The 19497-nt window shown below is 43.1% G+C and overlaps 2 protein-coding genes across 3 annotated transcripts in view; one reads left to right on the top strand and one right to left on the bottom strand.

Annotated features, from left to right (window-relative positions):
• The window catches only part of LOC110532571 (actin-like protein 6A), a 758238-nt gene that overhangs the window by 574045 nt on the left and 164696 nt on the right, over window positions 1–19497 (top strand). The gene's annotated exons all lie outside the window — the stretch shown is intronic.
• On the bottom strand, window positions 8569–18923 carry LOC118937687 (uncharacterized). The gene is made up of 7 exons (XM_090182237.1): window positions 18894–18923; window positions 17747–17865; window positions 17482–17518; window positions 16958–17352; window positions 9344–12974; window positions 9103–9190; window positions 8569–8761 (listed from the first exon to the last, which is right to left on the bottom strand). Exons 1-7 carry the CDS (start codon window positions 18921–18923, stop codon window positions 8583–8585), a joined length of 4479 nt encoding a protein of 1492 aa, XP_090038363.1. The 3' UTR covers window positions 8569–8582.

Raw genomic sequence — 19497 nt, 5'->3', positions numbered from 1 at the left:
TTAAATAGCATGGACCTTTGATTTGTCTCTGGATAGAAATTGCCCTTGGGCACAGATCTAGGATCAGTTTACTCTCACCAAATCCTAACCTTTACCATTAGCAGTAAAAACACAAACCAGACCTAAGATCAGTGCAAAGGAGCCACTTCATCTTACCCCTGTAATTATATGACTCCTAACTTATATATACTGAGTGTACCAAACATTAGAAACACCTTCCTAATATTGAGTTGCACCCCGCCTTTTGCCATCAGAACAGCCTCAATTCGTTGGGGCATGGACTCTACAAGGTGTTTGAAAGCGTTCCCCAGGGATGCTGGCCCATGTTGACTCCAATGCTTCCAACAGTTGTGCCAAGTTGGCTGGATGTTCTTTGGGTGGTGGACCATTCATGATACACACAGGAAACTGTTGAGTGTGAAAAACCCCAGCAGCATTGCAGTTCTTGACACAAACCGGTGCACCTGGCACCTACTACCCCGTTCAAAGACACTTAAATATTTTGTCTTGCCCATTCACCCTCTGAATGGCACACATACACAATCTATGCCTCAATTGTCTCAAGGCTTAAAAATCCTTCTTTAACCTGTCCGCTCCCCTACATCTACACTGAAGTGGATTTAACAAGTGACATCATTAAGGGATCATAGCTTTCACCTGGATTCACCTGGTCAGTCTTTGTCATGGAAAGAACAGGTGTTCATAATGTTTTGTTTACTCGGTGTATAAACACAACATAGGTATTTATGTAAAACAAGTGAATTTACTGTATGTCCATGGTCTTATACTTCAGCGGGAGCCGGTGGTGCGTGTGTTCAGTGCCGTGAAGGGGGAGACCCTCTCAGTCTTGGGCACTGTGTTTCTCCTGAGTACGTCTGTGGCCAGGCTCATGACCCTGGTGTCCCAGCAGTGTGGGCTTCCCGTCAGCTCCTTCAGACTGAGCTCTCCCACCGGCCTGCAAATCTACGACTGCAACCGGCTGCACGACTACGCCATTGACCTGGGTATGGCCTTCCTTGTGCAGTAGATCAATGGTCCTCTGGCTCAACACCTTATGGATGTAACATAGAGACAAATGGACTGTATGGAACACATTCTTGGTTCATGGCAACCAGGAGGACAACCTGCATGTGTCTCTGTCTCCCAGGGGCTACTCTACGGTTAGACACCTGGGATGGGTGGGCGGAGTTCCTCAGAGGCTGCGTCCTGCGACACAGACTGACCGTCCAACGACACCTGTCTAGGGAGAGACCTGTGAGGAGGTCAGAATAAACATCTACACACTGAACTGTATGATAGACTTACTATCAACAGTGATGGTACTGAACCTTTATATAGCTTACAATAATGGTACTGACCCTGTATATAGCTTACAAAGATAGTACTGACCTTGTATATAGCTTACAATAATGGTACTGACCCTGTATATAGCTTACAATAATGGTACTGACCCTGTATAAAGCTTACAATGATAGTACTGACCCTGTATATAGCTTACAATAATGGTACTGACCCTGTATATAGCTTACAATAATGGTACTGACCCTGTATATAGCTTATATTCTCGTGTTTTTTTCCTTCATACGTTTTTTCTCTTACCCTGATATTTAATACTGCATTGTGGGAAAGAGCTTGCAAGTAAGCATTTTACTGTACTGTTTTATAACCCACTGTATCTTGTGAACTTGACAAAAAAAACTTGAAACGTGTTATAAATACATTGATTCTGTATTATTCCAGGTTCCAGCTCCGGGTGGCACTCTACATCGCTGCTTCTCTGGGCCACCTGGACCTGGCCGGCTGGCTGCTGGAGAGGGGGGTGCGTGTCATTGAGCCGGTGGGGGTTCACCCTTACCGTGAGTGGTGCCACCAGACGGCCCACCCCGACATCGCCAAGTGTCCCGCTGTCGCCTCCATCGAGCGCGGCCAGCTCACCATCCTCAAACTCTTTATCGCCAGCAGCGTTCTGACCCTTGCCTGTCGGGATCCCCAGGGTCGTGACCCCCTGAGGATCGCCCTTCAGTACGGCCACAGGGAGTGTGTGAGTCACCTGGCCACCAAGCTGTGCTCTGTGGTGGTCCTCCCAGGTATGGCCCTGCCCATGCGGACATACCTCCAGATAAAGGGCTGGGTGAGGCTGGGGCAGAGGAGGGCAGCATCCAGGCACTGCATGGGCCTCAACAGGGCTCCGTTCAGGACCAGGGTGGGCGACACGGTCCTGGTGGACGGCTTCACCCTCCCCAAGATGTCTTCCAAGCCCAGGAGGAGTGAGGCCAAGGCGGGTATCAGGGTGATGTCCACAGCCTCTCGACGTTTGACCCCCATCAACTGCCCATCTCATGTATCCTGCCCGTTCCGCGCCCTGGCATCCCAGGATAAACCTCTTCAACTACCGAAGCTACACCCTGTGGCCACGAGGGATGAAAGAGAGAAGAAGAGGGGATGTGGAGGGAAGGGATGTGAGGAGGATGAGAGTGGGGATCAGAACAGCAACCAATGGAGGAGCAGAGTCCCGCTCCCGCCCATTTCCAGAGACACCAATCTCAGACCTGTGTTTGCCTCGCCAAACTCCGCCCAGATACTCACCACCTCACTGGAGGCCTTTTCTCTCCACTGCGACCGCACACCCAGAGAAAACGCCATATACTGTTTGGCCTTGGCCAGGTTAGTCCAAGTTTAAATGACAGCTACGGTGAATATGAATATTTCTCTGGAGGTTTCTTATGAAAGGTGTGAATACTGTCAGAAGAAGCCTCCTATAATCAGTGGTGGTGGGGGGGGGAACACATGTAAAAGCTGTTTACACACTTTTTATTTTATTTCGTTCAAGCATTTACCCACCTTTTGTGGAAGATGCATTGAAAGTAGAGGGAGCGTTACTTCTTTAATCCTGAACGGCAATCAGCATTTACCAGTCAATGGTTTTACCACTACATCACTGCCTATGATATACCCTTATCCTCCCTGAATAGATTTCAGTACAAACAAATCATGAGCCAACCATCATGCTTAGAAGGTACATAGTCAAATCAAATCAACTCAAACTTTAATTTGTCACATGCGCTGAATACAACAAGTGTAGATCTTTCCGTGAAATACTTTACTTACAGGCCCTTAACAAACAGTGCAGTTCAAGAAGAGTTAAGAGAATATTTACCCAATAAACTAAAGTAACAAATAATAAAACAGTTGAACTTGTCCGGTGGCCATTTGATTAATTGTTCAGCAGTCTTATGACTTGGGGTTAGAAGCTGTTATAGGTTTACCCTAACAAGTCCTGAAACAAATCATGAGCCAACTATCATGCTTAGAAGGTATATAGTGTCAGTCTTCTTGGTTCACCCTAACAAGTTGTTTCAGTATGGGGAGAGGATAGAATGTAAGGGCGCTTCATTAATGTATTGAGGCCATTACATATACAGTATTTCACAATTCTAGGACACAGATTTGGTCTCCTAACCTTGTTCTGGTTGATTGAATCTCTAACAGTGCCTTCACACAGATACCATGGTTGCAGCAGCTGAATGTAGCGCGGACTCTGTCCAGGAGGAGTGCTCAGCACATTGGGTAGACACCAGGATCCTGGTCATTAGGCAGATTAAACATACTGAAACAAGGAGGGACAACCTGGAATTGTCCAAAAAGGAACTCTTATTTGAGTTTTTATTTTTATTTTTTACAGTGAACAAGATGAGACTTTGGAACGGATGATGCCTGAAACAATGCGGACGACTTAGAATTTTGTTCCTTTGGATGAGGCTTATAGATATAGTCAGTACTGTGTTTGATTTGTGTGCAGAAAGTTTACAACGGCAGGCAGTGGATTCTCAGTCATTCCTATTCTCAAGTAACAAAAAACGTATCATATTTCACTGGCTATTTGTAGTAGCCAAATGTGAATGGAATTATTATTATTCTAGAATCATTCAGTTGACTGAATGTGACTATGTGGTTGTACTGTATGTGATTGTACTGAATGTGACTATGTGATTGTACTGAATGTGACTATGTGGTTGTGCTGTATGTGATTGTACTGAATGTGACTATGTGATTGTACTGAATGTGACTATGTGGTTGTGCTGTATGTGATTGTACTGTACGTAATTGTAAGTGTTTGACATGGGTCTAATTGAGGCTCCAACCCCCTGCCTTAAAACTCTTTCATTAAGATGTGGATCATTATTGCTCATATGAGTCTGTGCTGTGTCAAAATAACAAATTCTTATTTACAATGATGGCCAAACCCGGACGACGCTGGGCCAATTATGCAGCACCCTATGGGACTCCCAATCACTTGGGAGTGGGAAGGATGCCAAATCCAATATCACACACTTCTTCCTTAGTATTCTGAGAACTGTCAGATAGCTGTGAGAGCTATGAGTGGATCGTGGACCCATGCATAAATGATAACTTTACTGTAACTCAGTGGGGCAAGTAGAACATCCGGGTTAGTGTATGTGCATTATCTGGACAGTTGATTGTCTTTGTCTCAAAGCCTTTCCATTTCTGGGGTATTGAAGAAGCTTCTGATCTCAACCTTCTTGACAGGTAAGCAACACTTGGTTAGTGTATGTGTCTTATCCAATGGGTTGTCAGGTGAACGTTGAAGATGCTTCTTGGAGGTGATCTAATGATGTCATTGAATCGCTGTCATTGAGTTGCTCACTGGACAAGACAATTATTCACTGAAAATTAAATCTGTCTTTCATTTCACTTATGTTGATACTTGATTGGCTATTTGCTGTCTTTTGAAAATACAAAAATAAATATAACTGTTTTATGAAGCACTTGTAGACATTCATTGTTTTCAAAATCATATTTTCAGCAAAACAGATACATACGTTTACAATATGACATCAAATCAAAATAAAATAAAGTAAGTGATATGTAAATGATTGGCAAAAGGCTCCAACCACCCAAGTCATAGACTGTTCACTCTGCTACCACACGGCAAGCGATACGAGAGCACCAAGTCTGGGACAAAAGGCTCCTTAACAGCTTCCACCCCCAAGTCATTAGACTGCTGAACAGCTTCTACCCTCAAGTCATTAGACTGCTGAACAGCTTCCACCCCCAAGCCATTAGACTGCTGAACAGCTTCTACCCCCAAGCCATAAGACTGCTGAACAGCTTCTACCCCCAAGTCATTAGACTGCTGAACAGCTTCCACCCCCAAGTCATTAGACTGCTGAACAGCTTCTAACCCCAAGTCATTAGACTGCTGAACAGCTTCTACCCCCAAGCCATTAGACTGCTGAACAGCTTCTACCCCCAAGTCATTAGACTGCTGAACAGCTTCCACCCCCAAGTCATTAGACTGCTGAACAGCTTCTACCCCCAAGTCATTAGACTGCTGAACAGCTTCTACCCCCAAGTCATTAGACTGCTGAACAGCTTCTACCCCCAAGTCATTAGACTGCTGAACAGCTTCCACCCCCAAGCCATAAGACTGCTGAACAGCTTCCACCCCCAAGCCATAAGACTGCTGAACAGCTTCTACCCCCAAGCCATAAGACTGCTGAACAGCTTCTACCCCCAAGTCATTAGACTGCTGAACAGCTTCTATCCCCAAGTCATTAGACTGCTGAACAGCTTCTACCCCCAAGCCATAAGACTGCTGAACAGCTTCTACCCCCAAGCCATAAGACTGCTGAACAGCTTCTACCCCCAAGTCATAGACTGTTCACTCTGCTACCACACGGCAAGCGATACGAGAGCACCAAGTCTGGGACAAAAGGCTCCTTAACAGCTTCCACCCCCAAGCCATTAGACTGCTGAACAGCTTCTACCCCCAAGTCATTAGACTGCTGAACAGCTTCTACCCCCAAGTCATTAGACTGCTGAACAGCTTCTACCCCCAAGTCATTAGACTGCTGAACAGCTTCTACCCCCAAGTCATTAGACTGCTGAACAGCTTCTACCCCCAAGTCATTAGACTGCTGAACAGCTTCTACCCCCAAGTCATTAGACTGCTGAACAGCTTCCACCCCCAAGTCATTAGACTGCTGAACAGCTTCTACCCCCAAGTCATCAGACTGCTGAACAGCTTCTACCCCCAAGTCATTAGACTGCTGAACAGCTTCTACCCCCAAGTCATTAGACTGCTGAACAGCTTCTACCCCCAAGCCATTAGACTGCTGAACAGCTTCTACCCCCAAGTCATTAGACTGCTGAACAGCTTCTACCCCCAAGTCATTAGACTGCTGAACAGCTTCTACCCCCAAGTCATTAGACTGCTGAACAGCTTCCACCCCCAAGTCATTAGACTGCTGAACAGCTTCTACCCCCAAGTCATCAGACTGCTGAACAGCTTCTACCCCCAAGTCATTAGACTGCTGAACAGCTTCTACCCCCAAGTCATTAGACTGCTGAACAGCTTCTACCCCCAAGCCATTAGACTGCTGAACAGCTTCTACCTCCAAGTCATTAGACTGCTGAACAGCTTCTACCCCCAAGTCATTAGACTGCTGAACAGCTTCTACCCCCAAGTCATCAGACTGCTGAACGTTAATTAAATGGCCACCTGCACTATTTGCATTGACCCCCTTAGTTATTGATGTATTTTTCTAATTGTTTTCCACTGACTCTCTTGAATTGGCTCGATGCACATTCACTACACTCTACCCACACATTCACTGACCGACTTTCACACTAGCTGCTGCTACTGTGTTTATTATCTATCCTGATTGACTAGTCACTTTTACCCTTACCTACATGTACAGTGCCTTGCGAAAGTATTCGGCCCCCTTGAACTTTGCGACCTTTTGCCACATTTCAGGCTTCAAACATTAAGATATAAAACTGTATTTTTTTGTGAAGAATCAACAACAAGTGGGACACAATCATTAAGTGGAACGACATTTATTGGATATTTCAAACTTTTTTAACAAATCAAAAACTGAAAAATTGGGCGTGCAAAATTATTCAGCCTCCTTAAGTTAATACTTTGTAGCGCCACCTTTTGCTGCGATTACAGCTGTAAGTCGCTTGGGGTATGTCTCTATCAGTTTTGCACATCGAGAGACTGAAATGTTTTCCCATTCCTCCTTGCAAAACAGCTCGAGCTCAGTGAGGTTGGATGGAGAGCATTTGTGAACAGCATTTTTCAGTTCTTTCCACAGATTCTCGATTGGATTCAGGTCTGGACTTTGACTTGGCCATTCTAACACCTGGATATGTTTATTTTTGAACCATTCCATTGTAGATTTTGCTTTATGTTTTGGATCATTGTCTTGTTGGAAGACAAATCCCCGTCCCAGTCTCAGGTCTTTTGCAGACTCTGTCAGGTTTTCTTCCAGAATGGTCCTGTATTTGGCTCCATCCATCTTCCCATCAATTTTAACCATCTTCCCTGTCCCTGCTGAAGAAAAGCAGGCCCAAACCATGATGCTGCCACCACCATGTTTGATAGTGGGGATGGTGTGTTCAGCTGTGTTGCTTTTACGCCAAACATAACGTTTTGCATTGTTGCCAAAAAGTTCAATTTTGGTTTCATCTGACCAGAGCACCTTCTTCCACATGTTTGGTGTCTCCCAGGTGGCTTGTGGCAAACTTTAACCAACACTTTTTATGGATATCTTTAAGAAATGGCTTTCTTCTTGCCACTCTTCCATAAAGGCCAGATTTGTGCAATATGCGACTGATTGTTGTCCTATGGACAGAGTCTCCCACCTCAGCTGTAGATCTCTGCAGTTCATCCAGAGTGATCATGGGCCTCTTGGCTGCATCTCTGATCAGTCTTCTCCTTGTATGAGCTGAAAGTTTAGAGGGACGGCCAGGTCTTGGTAGATTTGCAGTGGTCTGATACTCCTTCTATTTCAATATTATCGCTTGCACAGTGCTCCTTGGGATGTTTAAAGCTTGGGAAATCTTTTTGTATCCAAATCCGGCTTTAAACTTCTTCACAACAGTATCTCGGACCTGCCTGGTGTGTTCCTTGTTCTTCATGATGCTCTCTGCGCTTTTAACGGACCTCTGAGACTATCACAGTGCAGGTGCATTTATACGGAGACTTGATTACACACAAGTGGATTGTATTTATCATCATTAGTCATTTAGGTCAACATTGGATCATTCAGAGATCCTCACTGAATTTCTGGAGAGAGTTCGCTGCACTGAAATTAAAGGGGCTGAATAATTTTGCAAGCCCAATTTTTCAGTCTTTGATTTGTTAAAAAAGTTAGAAATATCCAATAAATGTCGTTCCACTTCATGATTGTGTCCCACTTGTTGTTGATTCACCACAAAAAAATACAGTTTTATATCTTTATGTTTGAAGCCTGAAATGTGGCAAAAGGTCGCAAAGTTCAAGGGGGCCGAATACTTTCGCAAGGCACTGTACATACTGTATTACCTCAACTACCTCGCACCCATGCACATTGACTCGGTACTGGTACTCCTTGTATATAGCCTTGTTATTGTTATTGTGTTACTATTTAGAAAATATTTTCTTACTTTTTAACTCTGCATTGTTGGGAATGGGCTCGTAATAAAGCATCTCACAGTTGTTTTCGGCGTATGTGACCAATACGATTAGATTCTCATCTGAACAAATGAATGCTCTCGTTGTTATAATGAGGAATTTATTTAAATAATTTGGTTTTCCTTGAAGATTTGAATGTGCTGAGAAAGCCTTTCGTGATGGATCTAGACAATCTGGTGAAAAGGGAGGGTTTGCGACTCTTCTCTTCAAGTGGGAAGGACGATGCGATATCATAAATTCCCTCTGGAGAAAAGGAGCCATGAGATATTGTCATCGTCTCTGCAACGAAAGACCATCCAGCATGCCATCAATTTAAATTTTTACTCATTTATCAGACACTCTTATCCAGAGAGACTTACAAGGAGCAATTAGGATGAAGTGCCTTGCTCAAGAGCACATTGACAGATTTTGCCTCGTGAACTCAGGGATTCTGAACCAGCAACCTATTGGTTACTGGCCCAACCTCTTAACCCACTAGGCTACCACCCAGCCCACAGTACAGTATGTCATAGGTAACAACTCAGAGGAGTACAATGTCTTTCCAAATGAATTAGTGGAATGGTAAAGGGATAATGTCTCAGTCTTGACTGAGCAGCAGCCTAAACAGCAGCAGGGCTTACCTGTAAAGTACACAGTAGGGGAAATGTTCTGAGGCTGGTACTCCAGAGACTCTTGAGGACAGAGGTTCTTACTAACATTCTTGGAACCCTGGTTGGTGGGAAAAGGCACATTAAAACAAACTGAAATGTTTTCGATATCTTAAAGTACAGCATATCAACTGCAAAGAACCAGTGCAATGCCATGACACAAAGAATCATATAAAAGGTCAACAGCAGTGTTATTCATGAAAGTGTACTATACCTTTGTATTGACCTGCTCTCCAGTACTGCTGATGGTATCCCTTTCCAAATCAAACACGCCTTCTACAATGTCACTGGTGGCCACGCTGGTAGCGGACTCAAAATAACATTTAGCAGTGGCTTTGGTGATCATTTGAAGAATGACCATGCAAGTAGAAGTCTTTGGATCGTTCTGGACTGAAACATCAAAGTTTATGTTTTCATACTCATCTGACCACTGTCTCAGGAAGCACTTCACTGTCTCTTCAGCAAATATCTGGAGAAGCTGAGAGGAGAGCTCCTTGGATATGGCACATTGTTCCTTTCCCCATTTCAGCCTTGAAAGAATGGAGTCTGAAGCACTTTTGGCTGCTTCCAATGTTAAGACCTGTGGAGTGCTGTGGCTGTCCTGAATGGCTATCACTTTATCCACCAATTCATGGCTGAAAATGTGGATGGTCCAAGTGGAAATTATTTTTCTCAATTTCCTAACAGCAGATCGGAGGTCGTCAAGATGAGAAGCACCCTGTCCATTTTCCTGTGTGTTCTCAACACTTTCCACCATAATGTCCACTACCACCCCAGCAGCTTGCCTGACTTTGTCCACAAAGGTTACAGGAAGTAAGTCCTCTGTGTGAAAGAAGTCCTCAATGATTGTGTTTCTAACAATGGGAAAGTCAATCTGAGCAGGAAACTCAGTGGGGATGGGAGTCCCGGGTAAAGCAAAGTGCCATTTCGACTGCCTTAATTTTGAAGTAGGTGTTAGAGAGATGGAGGAGCGTGAAGAAGAGGTATTTCTTGTATTTTGGCTGTCAGCACTCCTACAACGGATCGTGTCAATATCCTCCAGCATGGATCCTGAGAGCTTAGTGGTTTTAGGTAGTAATTTGTGCGGAATGTCCACACAGGCATCGTTTCCACCAGGTGTAACACTGCTCTGGTTGACCTCAAGATGGCCGAGACTTGCTCTTTGTGAAGCAGGACTGCTTTGATATGTAAAGATTTGGATTGAACCAAGTGTTGTGTCTGATCTTTGAAGATCTTTTCTGAGAAACTCCGTAATCTTACTTTGCAGACTGTAGTAGATGTTACGAGCAACAGACCAGATCCTTTTCTCAGAAACCTGTCCAGTGGTGAGCAGGGAGGTTCCAGATACCATGTCAGATGATTGGGTGGTCTGGGTGAGCTCCTGCTGGTCTTTCACCATGGTTTGTATAATATCAGTAGATGTGGTGGATGTAGATACAGACTGGAGGTACTTATCTGTTGTACCTTCCTCCACAATGTTAAATGATCTAGAGAGGACCTCACTCACTCCTTTCTCAGCTTTAGTTTGGAACTCATGACTAGAGAGTTTTTGGAGGCTCTTTGTAGAAAGACTGTGGGAAGATGCAATGCCTTTGGAGGCAGCCGTGCTGCAATCTAGACTTACTGGAGAGGTTCGCTCAGGAGAACCTTGGAGACGTTCAAACATGTCTTCACATGGTGTTGGGGACCTTGACAAGGAGATGTCCTTCAGCTGAGACAGAACACCACCTACCAACATGTTGACCTCAAGGGACATATCAGATATTTTCTTTCCTACTGTGGAGAAGCAAGGTGCATTTGATGCCTGATCCTCGCATGAGGTCAAGATTGTTGAAATGACCTCTTTGGTACTATTGGTCAGTAGAGCCTCGTCTGTTTCAGTCCAGAGAAGTTTTGAACTCTCGCTGACACCCCTGTGTAGAGCCACTTCAAGGTTCAAACTGTGCAAGTGAGGCACACTCTTACTAGCTTGCCTCAAGTCCTGGCTTGCCAAACAAATGTGCTCCTTAGTCCCAAGATGTCCAGAGTCCTCTGTGGGTATATGACTAGACGTTCTGCTCAGCATGTCTGACCTCCGCTGATGAATGATGAAGTCCTTTAATGTCTTCTGAATATTGTTATATAAACTAGTGGTAGCAGACCAGATCCTGCTCTGTAGCTTTTGTGCATTTTCCTGGAGGTCAGGTTCTCTCTCCTCTACTTCTGCAGGTTGCGCCAAGCTCTGCAGGTCTTCCACAAATGTTTCAATGATGCCAAAGGCAGCAGAATCCGCACAAATATCCTTTGACCATGTGTACTGGTTTTGAATGGAACAAGACCTGGATGCTACAGAATAAGCAGGCTGTGCACTAGTTAAGCTACTGGTGGACTTTTTAACTAGGAACTCACTCACTGCTTGAGTGGCATTTCTCTTAAATTCCTCACTTGAGAGTTTTCTAATACAATCTAACAGACTGGTCAAAGAAGCTGTGGCCTTACTTCTGCTGTCCTCAATTTGACAGGGGAACTCACATACTATTGGTGATGAGGCCCTGGAATGGGCAATATCCCCAAGCTGAGCCAGAACACCCTCTACAAATTTCTCTCTCTCAATAGAGAAGCCTGATCCTTTTTCTCCAACAGTGTACAGGGCGTCCTCCTTTGACATCTCAGTGTTGTACAAGACCAGAAGCTCTGAGATGACTTCTTGGGTGCAAGTTGTCAGAAGGAGCATGCTTTCTTCTGACTCAGTTTTTGCCCAAAGAAGTTTTGAGCTCTCACTTAGGCCTCTTTGTAAAGTAACTTCACCAGTGGACTCTGGCAACTGAGGCTCACTCTTACTGGGCCTATATTTCATGTTTAAGCAAGGAAGTTGAACTGTCTCCTTAAACTCAGCATTTGTGATGTTGTCATCAGATGTGACAATGCTCTTTAAGGCACATCGCTGAAGCTTGCTGAAATAATCTTTCAAGTTGTTTTGGATGCTGTGGTAAATGTGAACAGCAGCAGACCAGGCACTCTTCTGTTGGGGACTCTCTTCAGATTCAGCCAAGGACTTCATATCTGACACAAAAGTCTTAACAACTACTGATGCTGCTGAGCCCACTGGGTGAATTGACTCTGTCTTTACAATGCCAGACAATGTTTGACCTGACACAGCACCTGTTAACTCAGACTGAATGACTGAACTAGGAAAGCTCAAACTACTGACTTTTTTGTCAAGAACTCCACTCACTGCTTGTATTGCTGATGTTTGAAACTCCCGGCTAGAGAGTTTTTGGATGCTCTTAGATGTGAGCGTGCAGGAGGAACCAGATTCACTAATATTGTAGCTGCTCTCGTATTTCCTTATCAGGGCATCAAGATCCTCAATAAAGCCAACATGCGATGCCAAAAACGTGATCTTGTCCTTCAGATCTTCCAGCAAATTCTGTTCGTTCTCGTCAACAAAAGCCACCATTGTGTCAGAGATGGTGGTCATGACTTGCCCTGTTAGACTCTTGCTCTCTTGGTCAACTTTTTCAAGTTTAACAGCCAGCTCTCTCACCATGCTCTCAGTCACCTTGGTCTGTGAGTCTCCCCTTACCGGTGTCACTAGAGAGGTGTGACTTGCGGAGGCACTCTTAACGACCACTGATAAGGCCGACTTGACATCTTTAGCCAACTCTGCCATTACAGCAGGGGTTAGCATCATAGAGCCTGCACTTCCAGATGGAGAATTGGACATGCATGCAAGTTTGGAGAGAGAACCTTGCAGGCTGTCCTGCACACAGGTGACAATGGTGTCCTCTGAGACACCTAAGAGGACTTGTAGCGTCTCAGAGTTGGTTGTTTTCTTCTGCACATCAGACAGAGAGGTTAGAGTCCTTGGGGAAAAAAACGCAGAAATCATCAAAGTCAAACAAATAATATGTAAGGCTGTGATGCACATTCAGTGTGTCAAATACATCTGCACCATTGAAAACAATGAGGAAAACGCTGCTGTTTCTCTGAGAAAAAACCTTAGTGTGATGTCAGCCTAACTGCTTAATTTCTAAAGCCCAATAAAATGTATTTTGTATAAGTCATTTGTATTGAAACTGGCCTGTAGATATCCATCTATCCTGGCAATATCTATCCTCTACAAAAATCCAAATTGCTATAAACTTCAAATACTGTAACTTCTAATAACTTCAAGGACAATCATAAATACAAGGCAGTTTGAAGAAATGTTAAAGGGAAATTTCTAAATGTTTCAACTTCATATTCATCATCTCCAGCACCACCCCAACATCAGCATATGTGAAAAACAGGCATTTCTATGTTTTGTAGTAAAAAAGAAAGAGGAAGATAAGTGTTTTCTATGACATCATCAACCAATTAGTAGGAAATGCCTACTCATAATTGGTTAAAATCACACGATGCACACTGATGATGTCATTAGAATCTAGAGCTGAGCATTTAACCAACATTTTTGTTATTTTTCGGTTTTTAAACAACTAATTGACCGACGTCGGCTCAATTATTTGAATTCCATATAGTTAATTTTTTTATTCTTCTGTGAGCTCGATGCTCAGTTTCTGTAGAGATAAATCAGATCAAGCACGAACTATGCAATGTAGTAGGGAGTTGTAGTTTCCAACAGGCCAATATTCTACATAGTTTAGCACAGAAAATATGGCAATTAATTCCCACAATCCATTGCACGCCCACTTGCTTGTCCACTCTGTGTGGAGCAGATACGGAAACCTCATTGACTGAGACGGAGAGACGAGAGAATGCATGAGAGAGATAAAAAGCAGTTGCGTTGCGAGGATTCTCTACCTGGAAATACATGATCTAAGTGATTGACAGTTGGTGTTCAGCGGTCATAAAAGTAGGTCTTATTTACTTAGAAGAACTACTAAAATAGTGATTTTGTCAGACAGGATAAGCAGCAGCTCTATAGAGATGAGTTGATGACTTGGAATGAAATAATAAAGTCATCAAATAAATATTTTATATGAGAAAGTAAATGATGGTTGATAAGTCATAAACAGTAATGGACAGTCACTACCATCATGGGACTTTTATTCATTGTTTTATTATGTGTTTGAGTTTATTTTATTTATTTATTTTTACAGGGACAGTGCACATTAATCAACATTTCAGTAAAAGTGCCGGTTTTAGCCAGCCGGCTAATTTTCAACCGCAGTCCCTGGGCAGGTTATTAAAAACAATTACAATATAGACAATAGCAGCATAGAACAAGCAAGACATAGCAACATAGGACAAGCAAGACGTAGCATACAGACAGAGCAACATAGGACAAGCAAGACGTAGCATACAGACATAGCAACATAGGACAAGCAAGACGTAGCATACAGACAGAGCAACATAGGACAAGCAAGACGTAGCATACAGACATAGCAACATAGGACAAGCAAGACGTAGCATACAGACAGAGCAACATAGGACAAGCAAGACGTAGCATACAGACAGAGCAACATAGGACAAGCAAGACGTAGCATACAGACAGAGCAACATAGGACAAGCAAGACGTAGCATACAGACAGAGCAACATAGGACAAGCAAGACGTAGCATACAGACAGAGCAACATAGGACAAGCAAGACGTAGCATACAGACAGAGCAACATAGGACAAGCAAGACGTAGCATACAGACAGAGCAACATAGGACAAGCAAGACGTAGCATACAGACAGAGCAACATAGGACAAGCAAGACGTAGCATACAGACAGAGCAACATAGGACAAGCAAGACGTAGCATACAGACAGAGCAACATAGGACAAGCAAGACGTAGCATACAGACAGAGCAACATAGGACAAGCAAGACGTAGCATACAGACAGAGCAACATAGGACAAGCAAGACGTAGCATACAGACAGAGCAACATAGGACAAGCAAGACGTAGCATACAGACAGAGCAACATAGGACAAGCAAGACGTAGCATACAGACAGAGCAACATAGGACAAGCAAGACGTAGCATACAGACAGAGCAACATAGGACAAGCAAGACGTAGCATACAGACAGAGCAACATAGGACAAGCAAGACGTAGCATACAGACAGAGCAACATAGGACAAGCAAGACGTAGCATACAGACAGAGCAACATAGGACAAGCAAGACGTAGCATACAGACAGAGCAACATAGGACAAGCAAGACGTAGCATACAGACAGAGCAACATAGGACAAGCAAGACGTAGCATACAGACAGAGCAACATAGGACAAGCAAGACGTAGCATACAGACAGAGCAACATAGGACAAGCAAGACGTAGCATACAGACAGAGCAACATAGGACAAGCAAGACGTAGCATACAGACAGAGCAACATAGGACAAGCAAGACGTAGCATACAGACAGAGCAACATAGGACAAGCAAGACGTAGCATACAGACAGAGCAACATAGGACAAGCAAGACGTAGCATACAGACAGAGCAACATAGGACAAGCAAGACGTAGCATACAGACAGAGCAACATAGGACAAGCAAGACGTAGCATACAGACAGAGCAACATAGGACAAGCAAGACGTAGCATACAGACATAGCAACATAGGACAAGCAAGACGTAGCATACAGGCAGAGCAACATAGGACAAGCAAGACGTAGCATACAGACAGAGCAACATAGGACAAGCAAGACGTAGCATACAGACAGAGCAACATAGGACAAGCAAGACGTAGCATACAGACAGAGCAACATAGGACAAGCAAGACGTAGCATACAGACAGAGCAACATAGGACAAGCAAGACGTAGCATACAGACAGAGCAACATAGGACAAGCAAGACGTAGCATACAGACAGAGCAACATAAAACAAAAAGCGTCAAGACAAAATTCATAAAAGCAACAAAGTTTCCACACCTCACAAGCTACAGACAACAGACAACATGGAAAGCGGCAACACACAGCTAGGGACCATGTTCACAAATCTGATTGACCTTTAGCCATGTCTTCAAGCATTTTGTGAAAGTGTGATATGTGGTGCAGTTATGTGTGTCTGATGGCAGTGTATTCCAGACATGGGAAGCTCTCACAGAGAATGCAGATTTACTAAAGGTGCTTTTCCTTAGGGGAACTATACAGTCACCTCTCATGGCAGACCTTGTGGATCTGCTGCCATATGTCTGGGTTTTCTGTTTAACAAAAATATTGAGTGGAGGGGGAGCCAGGCCATTAAGGATCTTGAATACAAGACATGCGTCGGTGTATTGCACAAGATTTTCCCAACTCAAGAGCTCATGCTTTCTAAGGATGTGACAATGATGATGGCTATTGGGCTTCCTATCAAGCACTTTGAGAGCCTGTTTGTAGACAGACTGAATAGGTTTTAATGTTGTACAGCAAGCTTGGGCCCAACTAGTCAAGCAGTATGTTAAGTGGGGGAGTATCATAGATTTGAAGTACAGTTTTGCTACCTCTGTAGTCAAACAATTTCGTATAAATCGAAAATTAGCTAGGTTGAATTTGGTTATTTGAATTACCTTTTTTACATGCTTTTTAAAAGAGAGGTTGGAATCAAGTATGATGCCAAGGTACTTAAAATCGGATACCACCTGGAGCTTCTCCCCTGACACATAGACATCTGGCTCAGTAGCATCTGTTGTTACAGCATTCAACACACATAATCCATAGTGCATTCAATGTCTAAAAAAAGTATTGAAATCCAAAACCGTGATTATTTTTTAAATATTTGAATCGAAACCAAACCAACCTCAAAAAGCACTAATTTCTCAGCACTATTGGAAACAGTTACGTCCCTCTATATTTTTTTTACTACAATGCATGGAAATGTGTAATTTTCACATATGGTGATGCTGGAGATGAATATGAAGTTGTTAAATTTCCCTTTAAGAACATACCTCATGGCCCCCTTGGGCAGGTAGCTTCCACTGCCCAGACTGCCCTTAGTCAGGTCCTTGAACTTAAGTTGTGATTCCTGCTCTTCTTCATCTCCCTGCTCCATACAGTTGGAGGAAGGGTAGGGAGTCGGGATGCGAAAGCTATTGTAAGACTTTCGACTGCCTGGCCTCTTAGGTACACCAGCCTCAGTAAATCTCACGCGGGACTTGGTGTTAACCTTATCGTCTAACAGACTGGTGAGTGACGCTGTGAGAGATCTCTGTGACAATGGAGAGGAGGCAGCATCTTGGATGCCCAGTAGTTCGTAAAGACCTGGGATGATGATCTGCATCAGCTTGTCCGATAAAAACTGGACAATCCTCAGACACAAGCCGGCAAGCTGTTGTTTTGTCAGCTGTATTCCAGACAGAAGAAGTGTTTTAAAATGTTGCATAGTGCGTCTTTCAAAAGCTTATGAACAAGGTTAAACATTAGGCAGAGTTTTCATGGTAATCTGATTAAATTGTCAGTAACATGATCTTACCGGGTCAAACATGCCCTCACGAATCCCCTTCCATTGCCTGAAAACAATATTGTTATAAATGTTGTCATATCAGGATGCGTGGCAGAATAGTTTTTATTTAATTATTTGCCTGATCGTGAAGTTATACTTGCTTTGTGTCAGTTGTTTTGGCAAAATTGCAATGTGACAACTTTTCTAGCACTGAACATTTTTTTCCGATTGATCAGTTTCTAATTTGATCCTTTTTCCTTGAAGGTGTGATAGTACCAAAGAAAACAGAACATACTTCTCAGTTAGGTTTTGAAGGAAGTCCATAAGTGTCAGATGTTCCACATTGTTGAGCTTCCCCTCTTCTGTGGTTTCCATCACTGAGGTTGCTCTGCTCCTGGTAGAATTGCTCTGCTCCTGGTAGAAATGTAATTATATTGCAAATAATCAAACTTAATATACAACAAATATCATACTGAAATAATTATTAACTGTTAAAGAGTGGAGGAGCATTGGCAACGTTGGGCCAATTAAACAACTGCAACACAACAGAGATGGTTGTGGTACGTCAACATTGCCAATGATAGCATCACTATAACATTTTATTGGATTAATGTTGTAATATGAAATGACATGGTCAACTTACCATCTCATTGACAGCTTCAGAGGTCAGGTGGTCATCCACCACACAGACAGGCAGGTCTAGAGACTGGGACAAGGCTCTATGGTCATAACCAGGAGAGAATGGAAACATCAGAGCAGTCCAAATGGCAGAATCTAACCACTGTCTTCATGTCAAAGACTCACTCACTCATTTGCTTTGTCAAACCTACCCCTTAGAATGACTTCGATATTAACACTGAATAAATTTTGTTATTAAGAGATCTCTCAATAATAATTCTCACAATAGCATATTGGTAGTAGTCAGTGACATATTAAAGCTAAGCAGGGCTGGGTGTAGTTAAAACCCTGCATGGGGTTCGATCCCGGGCTGAGGTGCTGCCTATAGTTTTTTTCTGAAAGTGTATATAATGTTGAAAATCTGACATGGTTTCAAAGGTACAAATTCAACCTATTTTATAACAAGGTTTGGCTATGCTGAATTTAGTTTACAATGATGACATCATCCTGTGGTTGAAATTTCACCCTCAAAACAACAGTTAGGCCTATACCCCATTATATCCACTACACCCCTCCCCTCCACACACACACACTTTATATTTTACCAATATATATGCAGCCCACCAGCCCTAAAGCATGAACATGTTTTTTTGCTAGAAAATGTGGATTAAGAGAAGCAAAATGATCATTTTCGCTAGTTTCATCTAAATGGAAGGGCAACATGACATTGACAAACTTTGACATATCTGCTTTCACCAGGATTTAAAAACCCAGGCTTTCCTAAAATGTTTACCTCAGCCAGTCTAGAACCCAGGTGTGTCTACAAAACACATGTACTCCTCCATAAGGTTCATGGCTTGCCTATTGTTTTATCCCAGTACATGAGGGGCAACTGGATTCAGGATTAAACACAAGCAGTCTTTAAGGTATATCTTATTACAGTTTAGGCCTACCTTATTATTTTCTTCCATCTGGCAATATCATTTTAAGGAATGAAATCTGTTTTGTTGCTAGTATTATTAGTAACTGTAGGAAAATACAGCTGTAGAGTACAAGAATCAGCTACTTTCTGAAGGGAAGCCAAGCTCATAAGCAATTTAGAACCTACAGACAATTATGACAAAGTTGGAACGCATGAATGTGTCACAAACGCCTTGTGGTCACATGTTATTTTAGGGCGTGGCTCCGCATTCGTGACCGGTTCTCATATTTATTTTTCCCGGTATCCGTTAGTAGTGCTGGAATTTGCGATTAATACTTTTCTCATTCCGAAACCGGATTATATACAGACCGGTAGTTAAATGACAAAAAATATGATATTCGCAATGTCATTAAGCAACAAAAAAAATATCTACTACAATTTCGAAACATGATTTTGTCATCAGTTCAGTACCATTTGTTTGATTTTGTGGACCCACGACTAGACTT

Source organism: Oncorhynchus mykiss, chromosome 1 (genome assembly GCF_057628025.1).
Source record: "Oncorhynchus mykiss isolate SJ-2025 chromosome 1, ASM5762802v1, whole genome shotgun sequence".
Classification (NCBI taxonomy): Eukaryota; Metazoa; Chordata; class Actinopteri; order Salmoniformes; family Salmonidae; genus Oncorhynchus; species Oncorhynchus mykiss.
Note: the sequence above shows the minus strand (reverse complement) of the source record. Positions and strands in the feature narration are given on the sequence as shown.

Coding starts and splice junctions, on each gene's coding strand:
- LOC118937687 (XM_090182237.1), bottom strand. CDS start 18,923: ATGAACCTTATGGAGGAGTACATGTGTTTT. Junction 17,866..18,893: donor TGGAGGAGTACATGTGTTTT/GTAGACACACCT, acceptor CATTTCTACCAG/GAGCAGAGCAATTCTACCAG. Junction 8,762..9,102: donor CCCTACTGTGTACTTTACAG/GTAAGCCCTGCT, acceptor CTTTCGTTGCAG/AGACGATGACAATATCTCAT.